Source organism: Etheostoma spectabile, chromosome 1 (assembly GCF_008692095.1).
Source record: "Etheostoma spectabile isolate EspeVRDwgs_2016 chromosome 1, UIUC_Espe_1.0, whole genome shotgun sequence".
Classification (NCBI taxonomy): Eukaryota; Metazoa; Chordata; class Actinopteri; order Perciformes; family Percidae; genus Etheostoma; species Etheostoma spectabile.
The window spans coordinates 25,273,357-25,287,316 of NC_045733.1; the positions used below are offsets into that span (position 1 = coordinate 25,273,357).

The following is a 13,960-nucleotide window of genomic DNA, read 5'->3' on the forward strand; positions in this document are numbered from 1 at the left end:
TAAATGATTCGGGGGGAAAAGGGAGAAAGGTCAGGAAAACGGAACAGAGAGGGACAATGTTAGAGACACACAAGAAGAACAGAAGATAAACAATGAATAGAAGAGTAAAGGTGTGCAGTTAGTGGGGGGGAATGTTAAAACGTATCCAAGAGGCAACATTTTACCACAACATTTACATGAGGTATTAGAATAACAAAACAGTACAATACAACCTATTCTAATCTGTGGACAACTATACTGCTGAGTTAAGCTTTTTGAAAGAACTATTTAACCTTAAGTTTAAAAGAAAAAAGTGATAGAGCTGAGCTTAATAAAAAAAGAAGAAAAAAAAAAAGACTTTAAGTCAACTGGGAATTGAAAAATGGAGCTGGGAGTTAGAAGGCCACGCACTGCACACAAATGTAAAGAAGTGGTTAAAAACATTCAGGAGGAATGAACAGTAAATGTATTAGAAAGATTGTAGTAAAAGAGAAGACAATGCAAGATAAAAGATAATAGATGTGACTTAGAAACAGTTAGTCCACGTAATGTTACAAGAAGTCTTCTCATTAAAAGTACGGTATTAGGCCAGTGAAAATTGTCTTTGGAAAATTTGGACTGTGAAGCATCCCATGCAAAATCAGCTGGAAGACAGCAAGCTCAAAGGCGGGGAGGGGGGGGGGAAATGGTGCAGTACTGCTGAGTCACTCCTGCATCTGCATAGCAGTGCAAAAACAGAGTGTAGCCGAGAACAGTGGAGGTTAGCCAAGAAAGGCCTGAACAACAAGCCAGACCTTTCTCCACAGCGCTGTGGAGATTGGTCTGGTAATGCGAGACTACCTTAGTTTGGGTGGATTAAGACGGTCCCTACGTGCCATCACGGTAAGTTACACATTTGACTGTGTGCCTATGTATCAAAAAAACACTGTCACAATTATCCCGACTGGCAGGAAATTTTGCACGTCCAGCCGTTTATAACATCTGTATGGATGGAACAAATCTCACAAGGATGCACAAATAGTGTTTTTCCCAACTTTGGAAAATAAATAAATTGGAAATTAGTGGATGGATAAATGAATGAACGAGAGGCGCTTCCGGTTGGCCTAACAAACCTACTGACACCTTCTTCCGCAGCTGTTATGCCAAGTGGAAAAAGAGATGCGGCGTCATTGGGAAACTGAGTGGGAAGCCACAGAAGTGTTCAGGAGAACACCAAAATTTGGAAAAGAGAAAGAGCAGTCTCCCAGTCTTAAGAGCATGCTTTAAGTTAAATAATAAATCACAAATAAAGCAGATCCCGTGAGCATAATTATTCTCTCTAATCAAGAATCCTTTTTTTTTTTAAATGATATCTCATCATGCTTTGAGTTTGAATACATTATTGTAATGCGTATCTTGAATATACATTAACTCACCATGTGCTGTGTGCGTACTGCCTCCAGAGGGTAATCTCCCTTGGCAGTCTCTCCGCTCAGCATGATGCAGTCGGCTCCGTCTAACACGGCGTTGGCTACGTCACTGCCCTCAGCACGGGTGGGTCGGGGCTTCTTGATCATGCTCTCCAACATCTAAATGGTGTTTGTGTGAGGTGTTAGAAGGTAACATACACAAATCTAAAAATTAACCAGCCTTTTGAGTGATACAAACAAATTTAATGCTCACATGTTTTATGAAGATTTAACTGAGACTAGGGCTGGGCAATATATATATCAATGTCGTATCAATATCGCGATATGAGACTAGATATTGTCTTAGATTTTGGATACATCGTAATATGGTAAGTGTTGTCTTTACCTGGTTTTACAGGCTGCATTACAGTAAAGTACATGGCATTTACTGAACTTACTATACTGTTCTATTATTTACCTTTACCCACTAAGTCATTAAATCATTTCTGGAGATTATTAATCAAAAATCTCATTGTATAACATTTTGTATAAGCACCAATGTTCAACCATACATCACCGTAGCAATATCGACATCGGAGGTATTTGGTCAAGAATTTTGTGATATTTGATTTTCTCTATATTGCCCAGCCCTAACTGAGACTGCCCTTCTTTACATTAATATAGCTGCAAATAAGGACACATTTGAGCTGTCAGCCAGTCATCTGCCAGTCTTTGAAAATAAAATAAACCTCAGCTCCTGAGGGTGATATAGCTGAAGAAAGGCCTTAATGCCCTTTGCTTTTATCTAACCTGAGTTGCACAGGTGATTGGCTTGCCAGCTCTGTTGCAGCGACCGATCATCATCTTCTGGGCTAGGAAGACCTTTTCAGTAGGGATCTCAATTCCCAGGTCACCACGGGCCACCATGATGCCATCGCTGGCCTCCATGATTTCATCAAATCTGCACAGGAGACACAAAAGAACTCATTTTAATCACAAAGTAAAACTGTAAATTATCATAGGATGTTTGGAGTTTGAAGGCCATGTAAAAGGAGTAGATTCATAAAAAAAACAAGGAATAAATAAAATAAGATAAACAAGTTATCACAGCACACATATCAAGGTGTACACAAAAGATACATTTTTGGATCCCATACATAAAAACAAAAAAGACAAAAAAACACTTTATCCACACACACCTGCGTACACCCTCGTGGTTCTCAAGCTTGCTGATGATCTTGATGTCTTTGCCTTTCTCTCCCAGCACTGCTCTGACAGCGTGTACATCTGCTGCTTTGCGGATGAAGGAGGCAAAGACCATGTCAACTCCGTGCTCCAAGCCAAACTGCAGGTCCTGGATGTCCTTTTCTGAAACAGCAGGCAGGTCTACAGCAGCACCGGGGAGGTTCACTCCCTTCTTGCTACCTAGGGTTCCGCCATTCTCAATCTCACATATGAGGAAATCAGCACCTAGAGAGACAAGAACATGTTAACGGGTTGAGGCCTTTCATTGGGTATAGCACAGCACAGCTTTCAAAACATTTAATGATCACAAGAGATTTTATTCATGTTTAACAGTCCTCCACTCACCAATTTCCTTGACCTGAAGGGATATGAGACCGTCGTCAATATAGATCTTGCTACCAACTTCCACCACTTTGGTAATGTTCTTGTAGTCGAGCCAGAGGATCTCCTCACTGCAATTCTCCTGATAACCATCGTCCAAGGTTATCTTGATCATGTTGCCCTTCTTCAGCTCCACCTCAGCTGTGCCGCTCTGTCAAATCATTAACAGACATCATTTTTACTTTCTGGTTGGTTGGTTTTCCTGCTAAATGCTTATAAAGCCATTATCAGGACTACTAGGCAATGCTAAACTCACTCCCTTGATGAGGCCAGTCCTGATCTCTGGGCCCTTGGTGTCCAGGGCAATGCCGATAGGCCTGTACTGGATACTGCCAGGCTCGAAGCTCTCACAGGCCTCTCGCACATTTTTGATGGTCTGTGCATGGTACTAAAAAGAAGGGAGGTATACAACAGGTTGAAATATCTCCAGAGATAACGCCGAGCAAGATGCTAAACTGATTTAATTTTTGTATTTTGATCATACCTGTGACTTCCAACAAATTATGATACTATCACACACAATTAAATAAGAAGGAAATCTCAATTTAGCAGAGGCACTGGCATTACTAGAGAGACTTACTAAGGAGATAAAGGTTTTAGTCAGCAGACACAAACATTAGGCCAGGTCAACTGAAAGGCAAGGCATGTCTGCCATATCACCCAGTCATAAATATGAGTCATACTGTCAGCATCAGTATAAGGGTCATACAAGTCTTTCTACTAAGTGTCAGAAGAAATCTGGGTGCACCAAGCAGAATAACTTGGAGCCTTTTTAATTCAAGTGCCTTACATAGTTTCATTAAATAAGACTTGAGAGATTGCATAACATATCATATCACTTCAGTAGCATTATACAGATATAGAATGTCATCCTATGTGTCCCTGAGAATTACAATGTCCTTTGCCTCAAGTGTGTTTTATGAGTGGGCCAGCTGAAGAAGTGCAGTGTTTCTCAGAAGGAAGTTCCCCAGTGAAGTTAGTGTTAAACAATAGACACAATACAACACAACAATGTTAATCCAATCACAATTAGAAATGTAAACAGACTCGTCTGAAATCATGACTTATATGGCCCGATATTGTTCACACAGTCAACAAAATCTGATGGCCAACCTTGTAGCTGAAAAATGTGTTTAGGAAATGATAGAAGATAACTTCAGAGAAATTCAGCACTGTCACATTAATGTTGCAGCCATCTTGGCGAGTGTTTGTGGCTTTAAAGAGAGCTCTCTGCTGCACATGGCTTAAACTGCGCACCTGGGAAACCAGAGCTTTCAGTAATAACTTAAGTGGCAGGTAATCACTTTGGCTGACTTTCACACTGGCAACACATTGAGCTAACACTACTTTCACTGCACTGGATAGCGTAGAATTTTAGTAAGAGACCGAGGTGTGGTAGACAGTGTAATGTTTTGAGACCAATGTTGCACAGGTGACCTCATTTTACTGTGTGTCATTTTTGTGTATAGATCAGGGTCCATAACTTTGTAATTCCATTTCCATTTTGTATAGCAAGCATGTGAAGTGAAACTCCATTTAACATTTAGCTAGTTCTCATTTCATTAGATGTTAATACTGTTTTTTTGTTTTTGTTTTAAGAAATGTGACAAACTGAATTTGCAACATAATCAACTTCCCACTTCTTACTTTAGTTTAAATTGGACTGACCTTGATGTTGGTTTGTAAACACACACAATTACAGAGTATCAACGTGCTGCCTGCTGAGGAGATAAAGGGCAGGAAGCTACAGAGGACGTATTTATAGCCCAAAGCCAACTTATTTGGCTTTTCTCCAAATCTAGACCAACCTTCGATCTTGTTGAAACACCTAGACCCACACAAACCAGATACTTTTCATGAAGAAGAATTTCAAACAATCTCAAACAGAATTAATCATTTCTATATTCTTGGATGGTTAAATATATGGGACTGAATTCATTTTAATTCATCTACACAAACAAGTCTTTGCCAAGAAGTGTGGGATGTATGTGTCACATCTGTTAGTGCAGTGACATTACATTTTTGGATGTAAAAGCTAAAAACATAATTCTTTGAGCATCTTACATACTCCTATTTTACATGGTTTGCATGTAGAAAATTGTCATAATGTCAAATGACAAACGATAAAGTGACACTAGAATAGTTCAACGGAATTCGAAGAGCCCCACTTTGCATATGCATGTGCGTCTCCCCTTTGTTTTACCTTGAGCCAGGTTGGGGCATAAAACAACTCACCTGAACATGATTTAAGTTTGCCATAACTCATTCAGAGATTTTCTTTTTCTTTTTCATTAGGCAAGCAAGCAAAGTGATAACATGACTTATCTGGCTTATAGATGAAAACTTTTACTGACAGATGGCGAGACTAATCCGCTAATTCTCATTTGTCTGTTTTTAAAATAAAATTATTAAGTCAAGAGGGAGGTTTTACTTGCGTTGCCTCATGGGTTTCCACTTATGAATGGTTACGGAAGTTAGCTTAGGCACGTATCGTTTTGTGCACTTATACAGAGCTGGGTGCTTTAAGTGAGATATGGAGGTTGTAAGAGTCCCTTCATTCATCTGTCCTCCAATAAAACTTTAAAAGTATTAACTTTACAGAGGACGTGCCCTTGTGAGAAACAGTTCAGGCTTAGTCAGACTGCATCAGTTTGAGTTGAACTGGGTTACATAGCCCATGATCTAATCTTAGGTAAGTTAGCACCACTATTTTTTTCCATTCATGCTGGCTGGCCTATTCTTGCTCAAGAGTCAAACTGAATTCAGTTTATAATGAATTACGTGCTTGCTCACTGTGCATAGTTGACCTTCTACTTTCACCATAGTTTAGAGTTACCAACACTGCTTGAAAAGCTAAAGAACTAGACAAGAAACAGCAAGACAAACAAAGATCAACATACCAAGCAATACTATTCTGTGATAAGGCACAGCATGTTGATTGGAAATTATCAGCACAGTTTAAACATGACTTTTAACAATGACACTGGTTAGCTGTAACTTCAGACAGAATTGTGCAAAGACCTACCTCATGTGAGCCATGGGAGAAGTTCAAGCGAGCAATGTTCATTCCAGACTTGATCATCTCTTGCAGCATTTCCACCGAACGGGAGGCTGGCCCTGCAGGCAGTCATAAAAAGGAAAAGATTTAGACTTGCCATAACTTTTTGAATGTAACATTTATTTTACTTTTCCTGGTAATAAATTGAATGTATGTCCAGATTCATTTACAATTAGGACGTTTTCAAGTTCCTTGGACCACGGCCCGGATCAAAAGACCAAATTTTGGTCCGACCAAAGAGGTTGTCTCGGTCAGGATCAAAATGAACCATGGTCCAGTTTGTTTATAGTCTGAAAGCATTTTTGGGATGGTTCGGACCAAACACAAGAAGCTCTGGTAAGCTCTCCTTGTGTTACAAGACCGGGGAAGCTCCTTTAAGGAATAGCTCGGTGCTTAGTGTCTAGGCTACATGAGAGAGTCAGTAAAGGTGAATGCGCTCAGAACAGACAGCTGTCGGCTATACGAGCAGAGAATATATCAGCAATTTACTTGTTAAGTGGTAGTAAATGTACAGTGTAGGTTCCCAATTGTCTCTGAATAAATGCTCCGGAAGAAAGTTGCTTCTTACTTCTCAAAATTGCAACAAAACAAAAAGAACCGCAGCAGCAGGGGAGAGCAACAGTCAGTTGAAAAAACTCCCCAAGGATACGAGAGGACGGGGAAGCCCGTCTACAAACCAATCAATTATACGTATCTGTAGACGCAGCTCACGTATGTGAGAAAAAAAAAAGAAAAAAAACACCCACATTATCTTTAGGTGAGGAAAGACTCATTTTGACTTAATGATTAGTACATTTCTAGCAGGTTTTATTTATGAGTTCATGAAGTTAAGTGTGTGAGCGGAAACAGGTTGAAAATGTTGTCATGCAATAAAACTGCGCTGTTCCCAAAGCCCCACCAGGTATCCACCTAGTAGCAACCCTATCATCTCAAAAATTAAAAAGTTTACCAACCAATGGTGCAGATGATCCCAGTGTTGCGGGCGGTGGTGGGCTCGGAGTCAATGTCTAGTAGGCACATGTGTTCCAGGAAGGTGTCAGCCATGGCAGCGTTGAGCTGCTGTGTCTGGATGAAGGCAGAGCCCATGTCTAGAGATTTTAACTGAGGCATGACGATCACTGGTTTAAATGGAGAAGTCCTGCGGAAAAGGAAAATGGAGAAAAAGAGTTAATATAGGAGGACTCGGAGATGGCCAAATAGCTTTCTTCAGTTGACCACTGTTGGTCCAGGTTTCCTGAACTCTTTTCAAAAGTTACCAGCCACTACCAACCCGAAGTTTAAAAACTGAATCTGCAGGTTTATGCAGAACTTAAAATATTTTATTATTATTTTTTTTTTTCATAGTGTAATTGCAATATCCACTTGCCCAATAAACACAGAGAAAGATGCAATATTCTACTATACTATATAACAATGGTGCAGCCCTAGTGTATAGTCTACATCAGATGGCCGTTAAAATACACCAAAAAAAAAAGAAAAAAAAGCTGGTAGCTGTATATGTATAAATCAAAAGGACAGATCTAGGGTCAGGGATTTATTCCCCACTAAGGTCAGACTGACCAGCAAATATTGGCACTTTATTCACCTTGCTGATTGTCCTTAACATATGGTGAATAAATGTATGCTTATGACAACTGAGGTAAAGAAAAACACTCCTTACCTTTCCAGGTAACTTTTAATAGTTTACAATTTGATACCAGATAAATAAATGGTGATGTTAAAAGCTAAGGACCATGTTAAGGCCAATTCTTCTGCACTGCACTGCCACCATACTCCACACAGAGTAGAGTAGTATAGTTTATTGAGTTGCTACATCATATTGTACATTCTGTTCTCATCTGCTTCTCCCTGAGTCACCCATGGCAACGACATCACGAAGCTCATCTACAGGGCTGGAACTGCCAAGCTTTCATCACTCATTACTAACCAGAAAAGGGAAAGAAACCGTAAACAGCAAGCGCAGAAGAGCGATTACATCAAATTGTGTGTAAATGGCGGAATACTTGCCTGAGACACTTCCTTTTTTCTTCAGTCTAGCCCTGTCACCATTATTAAGGACACTGTATAAACTAGGGGTGTCACTATTCTCCAAATCCACAATTCGATTTTCTATCTAAATGTTTTTCCAACACTGACAGCATGCCATTGCTAGACTATTGAGTGTTGATTTGTAAAGATCAACAGGTCGTTGGTTTTATGCCCTCACATCTATCATTTACATTTTCTAATTCTTCTTTAAAAAGATCTGGACTATTTAAGTCCTAGGTCCTCATAGGGTGGTCAGAAATTGGTCTAACTGTATTTCTCTACGGAAGCTGAGATCTAAAATGGGTAGCCTAGTTTATAGCAATACCAAAAGTCCCTCACTTACTTAAGGTTAAGACCTTGCCCGACAAAAATGATGCTTCAATACTTGTAAGTGAAAGAAAACTCTTACAAGAAAGTGTGCTGACTACCAACATTCCCACTGCCATACACTGATGTACTGTAAGTGTGCCCAAGCGGGGTTAAATCTGTACACTCTCCACCTTTTGTACTTTTCACAATCAACTCATCTGTACAAAACAATGTGAAGATACAGTACATGATCATACATTTTAAACGTATGCCACTTCAAACAAGGATAGAAAGTGTTTTACAATAATAATAAAAAACACATTAAATTTAACAATAAAATTGAAGTTAAACAAATCATAAAAGATGATGTTGTTAGAAGATACCAGTAGACCTATGTACATTTTTCTCATTTGGTTTTAAATATGACTCCCTGCCAGGTCCAACAGTCTAAGCCACCCAGGGACAGATTAAGTTCTCTCGGTTTAAATTATACATTGAAGTGCATTTAAAAAAAAACCCAAAAAAAACTCACTGGTTGCTTCTTTGGAAGAGCAACAGGATAATAAACTGATATCTCTTTATGGGAATAACAGGGTTCATACGCATTTTAACCAATACTTTTCGGCAAATTTCCATGACTATATAGAAGTCCTGAAAATCTTAGTAGCCATTATACAATAAGAATAAAAATCTGTGTTAACGTTTATCCTCAGACAATAAAATTAATGACAATGTATGTGGTTCACAGGGGAATTCGTAACTTCACAACCAGAATAGAACGTTATGGTTAAGACGACGTGAATTACATTTTTTTATTGAAAGATTTTTTTATTAATCACATATTATCTTGCTTTGTTAAAAAAAAAAAAAAAAAAAAAAAAAAAAAAAAAATCCATGACTTTTCCAAAATTTTCTTGGTCTTTATTTTTCCAAAACCTTTCCAGGCCTGGAATTTGCATTTTCAAATTCCATAACTTGTCCAGGTTTTTTCAAAACATATGAACCCTGGAATAACTCCCTCTTCCTGTTCACAGCTTCCAGACCTGTTTTGAATTACTGGCTCTGAGCACTTGGTACAAGTGGAAACATGTGACAAATTGTACAAGGCCCATCTGGGTGTTGACAGTGTGAAAATAAAGCACAATTTGTCCAAAAAAATGTTACTTGGGCAAATCCGTCTCATCTACACAGCACAGAACAGGTTACATAGGCTGATGATGTAGGCTACTCATAAAGGAGAGCTGTGGCAACTGCCCCTCCCCCCTAAAAAAAACAAATCTCTCAAAAGGAACGTGTGTTGCATTCAATGGTAATAGTAGAGGTCTGACCTTCTCTTACTCATCACGTCCTAATTGCAAATGCATCATGGTGGGGGATTCCAGGCAATGCCGCTATACTAACAAGCTCCTTCAACAGGAGCTGCAGGCTGATGATGTAACACTTGAGTCAATGGGGGAGACCAGTGCTGCACGTGAGCACAGTCACATCCCACTACTGCAACACATGTTCCATTTTTTATTCATTTATAATTTTCTTTCTGAAGAAACAGAATTCATTAATAATAATAATCATAATAATAAGTATGCTACATGCCATTTTTTAACTAAATGTTCATCAATAGTACAATACCAGGAGTGGAACCAAGCTAAATCCCACCGTTGATGGGAGGAAAGAAAACTACCTGATGATACTAAACAATAAATAATCAATTTATTGTTTTAGCATTTTAACCATTAAAAACATCAGATCATTGCTGGTTGCCGCTTCTAAAGTGTAAAAATATGCTGTTACCGTGGCTTATTACATAAATTAAAGGGCGTTTCCCTTAACTACTTTATTTCAAGAATAACAATATACAACAAACTATGCTTATGGCCGCCATTTGGTTAAGAATCACTCTAAACTGCTTTGCTATTGGAGCATGACCAATATAAATATTGCAACTTCACAGGTTAATGTACTACTACAACAATGCAACACTGACAGTTGCAATTGCAAAACTGAAAGGGGATGCACATTGAGCTTAAGAGGGAAATTATGAGGACCCCCCCACCCCTTCCCTTTTCCATTTGAACCAGAGTTTCCCGCCATTTCCAACAAGGCTTCCTGAAAAATTGCTATGTGTCATGCATTGTGTTATGTTTAGCTTGTTATGTGCATCCACAACACAATTTGCTCAGAATCTTTGCATTACTATCATGGAGTCACATTTAATTAGTGAACAAGTCCTAGCATGTATCTTTGTTGGTTTAATTGAATGCCATCCTCAGGCTAGTCAACCTCAAATACTACCTGTATTCTTAGGTGAGGTGTTATTTTTGGAGCTATCAGAGGAAATGTGCTTCTGATATTACTTTGAAAATCAGGTAGTAGCCCAACTATCCCTCAACAAGTGCAGTAATGTCTTTGTATGTCTGATCCAGCTTGCCAAATCCTGGTTGTTATGGAAAGATAACATGACATCATTGAAAGAATTGCTGACAGACAGACAAGGTGTTTGACACCAGGACAGCCAGTGAGCAGCAGCCGTCACAAGCCAAAAGCAGCCATAGTAACTCTGACACTGAAGCAAGGCTAACTTTAGAACTGGCTGCTAATAATCACTGCAAATCCCCACCCAAAACATACTCTGTCCTAACATGCATGCAGTCACCGTCTTTCTAAACAATTTCCTTATCACTATGCCTGTGCAATCATTAGCAGCCACCGTAGCGTTGCTGTACAAGGTGACATGACATTTAGTGTTATCTACTAGAATTTGATGCCACACTGGGCTAATCCAAGTTGGCTCACACAGAGACAGTTTCCATCCGTCACACTCACTCATTCAACCACCATTTGCAGGTTGCACTACATACCCCCAGTAGATTTTCCTGGACCTCCTGGGGACAAACAGACACGTTACAACCAATGACCTCCACAACAATCCCAGTCTGTTGGATCTTCCAATGTTAATGAGCGAACAACTCCCTGCAACAGCATTCCAAGCTAAACTGACCGCTGCAGTGCGCGTGCATACATATGACACTTTCAGGTGCTCAAGAGTAAATCCCTTCAATAAGGATAAAGGATATGAAGAGTGCCTGCTTTGACCGGGCAATTGCCATAACCGCATACAATGGACATGCATGAGACTTCCACAACGATACGCCAGAGCCACACCAATGGCATTGGCAGCCGAGGTCATACAACACCCCAGGACTAAAAACGGAGGCTTGACTAATAATAACACACAACATGCAGAGTCTGTTTGTAGAAATATAATGCTAAGAAGGTACAATGGTATTTGCACTATGTAGGCCTGTAAACTCCTAAACAAACGATGTTGGTGAGGTACGGCTGTACATATTCAATGTATTTCAAATACAAGTAAATCATCTGGCAACATTTTTAAGTAAAGCACTTCGCATCAAATTGAGTGCATAGAGTTTCGTCAGTGCAGTCAAGTTTATCTGCCGTGGCAAAGTGATACCCATAATTGGTAGTTTTCCTACCCATGGCTTCACGTAGCATTAGTCAGCAAACATGCAGCAATGGTGGGAAGGGAAGTACTGCATGAGAGAAGTGCCAGCTGCAAGAGGCCTAGTCTACTGCACTGACAACAAGCTCAGCTGCACCTTACCAGCAGGTCAAGGACACTTCAATCCAGGACAGAAAGTGAAAGTTTTGCCTGGTGGACTACACATTAGTTGACTAATCGGTCGTTTTGGTCTTAGTAGACTAAGATTTCATTAGTCATTTTAATATGGTTTCTCATGCTAAGTGATTTATTTCCAAAAAAACATTAGCATAATCTCTGGTAAACAAAAGGTTTAAAAATTGTGCTTTTGCACAAATCCTCGCGAAGAAACTCATTTTTACTGATCTGCCGATGAAATCGACTAGACATTTTGTCAACAGTGCCAGAAAAAACATTGCTATGACAGTGCTCCAACATTTTGTTGTACACTAAACAAACATTTCTCACAATACAACACAGCACAAGCGGGCTACACCAAAGGCCCTATGCATATCCTACCTAAGACACAGTTCATGTATTTTACATTACAATTTAAAATGCACCTTTTACACAAGGCACTGCCTTGGTCAAATCATCTTCTTTCTGCTGTTTGGGAACAGGCCTTAGAAATTGCATACCAGACAACACAGTCCAAGCTGCCAGACAGAGACTAAAAGCCATAACTTCTTAACATACTTAATAACAACTTAACTTGAACCTAAACCTACTCGTCGTAGACAATGTGTTAGACCTGCCCATGTATCCAGTGTCAACAAGGCCTATTATCTGTGGCACTACCACTGCAGCAAACTACTGAAGTGAAGCTGCACAGGCAATGGAGAGATTTCAAGCTTCATATACCATAAGATGGTTATTTCCTACAACATAACGAGCTAGGTTCAAATCTATTTTAAGTGTTTCTGGTGAAATATGACAGGAAAAGATTATGTATAAAAGAATGAACTCGAGGAATGTATCGACTGACTAACTGCCATGTGAAGGAAAACGACGAGAACACACGGCTTTTAACAATGCTGGGGCGTTTGAGCGTTAGTGCATTCGTGTCCCTAGTCAAGACGCTATATTATAATATAGGCCTTAACTGCAGACGATGCGATAAAGGTCACGTTCTCATCCTGCGTCACATTTTCCTGATCTAGAGACGTCATAAAGACTGACCAATGGGATGCCGAAAGGACGGAGCCGCCACACCCACAACAGGAGGCAACAGGAAGCGTTTCTACAACGTTCAACACTTCACGCATCACGTTTAATTTCAGTTATAATAATTGTGTTTAGCGATAAAACAAGACTACAACGTATTAGCAAGTTTGTGACAAAAAGGATATGCTCAGTACACGGACGCCTTTCCTTACTCTATCCATTATCTATTAATTGCATTTACAAATCAATGTTGTAGAACAAATACCAAACCAGCATAGCAGGACAAAAAAATAGCTCGTCTAAGATAGTCACATACGTCCAGGTGTAAAGGCATTTTAAAACATGATTTCAAGCTAGATATTGAAGCCACCAGTGAACGACTCATAACGTTAACTTACGTTACATGCCCGGATTTAGCTACAGCTCGCAGGATGTACAGCTGTAATAAAAGACAAAAGGCATTATGTGACGGCCCAAGTGTCCTACAAGTTATCAGGTCACTTCGTAGGATCGATAAGCGACCAAGTTGCAGTCCATGTTGAGGATACCCACCTTATTTCGCTGAACAACTGCTCTGACTGATGAAACTGCCGCTTTTACACTGAGAGAACAACTCAAGGTGATCTCTGTAGCTAGTCCCTGAATCTGCGGAACTACTTTCTAGTGATGCTGAGACATATCCATCCGAGAGAATACAGCTAAATGACAATAAAAACACCATGTAAACACATTTATATCAACCGGACTCATCACAGACTACTCAAATGTATGTTTTATGTTAGCATCCCTCTTGTGGAAATTCAAGGAATGGTAAAAACTAAACTAAACTATCGAAGCGGAATGATACGGAGATACGTGGTGGAAGTGCTTGGTAAAGTTAGAGAGCCAATCGCGGCGCGTGAATGCATC

General features: G+C 39.7%; 1 protein-coding gene across 5 annotated transcripts in view; it reads right to left on the bottom strand.

The window, feature by feature from the left end:
* pkma (pyruvate kinase M1/2a) overlaps positions 1–13,960 on the bottom strand; it is a 19,029-nt gene that overhangs the window by 3,601 nt on the left and 1,468 nt on the right. For 2 of the 5 annotated variants that reach the window (XM_032521617.1, XM_032513883.1), the window contains exons 1-8: positions 11,247–11,590; positions 7,005–7,189; positions 6,019–6,110; positions 3,250–3,381; positions 2,958–3,144; positions 2,567–2,837; positions 2,178–2,328; positions 1,395–1,547 (exon numbers count right to left, since the gene is read on the bottom strand). In XM_032521617.1, coding sequence (XP_032377508.1) covers positions 1,395–1,547; positions 2,178–2,328; positions 2,567–2,837; positions 2,958–3,144; positions 3,250–3,381; positions 6,019–6,110; positions 7,005–7,189; positions 11,247–11,575 — 1,500 coding nt within the window. In that variant the 5' untranslated portion in view covers positions 11,576–11,590. Of the gene's footprint in view, positions 1–1,394; positions 1,548–2,177; positions 2,329–2,566; positions 2,838–2,957; positions 3,145–3,249; positions 3,382–6,018; positions 6,111–7,004; positions 7,190–11,246; positions 11,591–13,449; positions 13,472–13,603; positions 13,860–13,960 lie in introns of those variants that run through there. The other 3 variants (XM_032537052.1, XM_032499157.1, XM_032529336.1) reach the window with 3 other exon arrangements.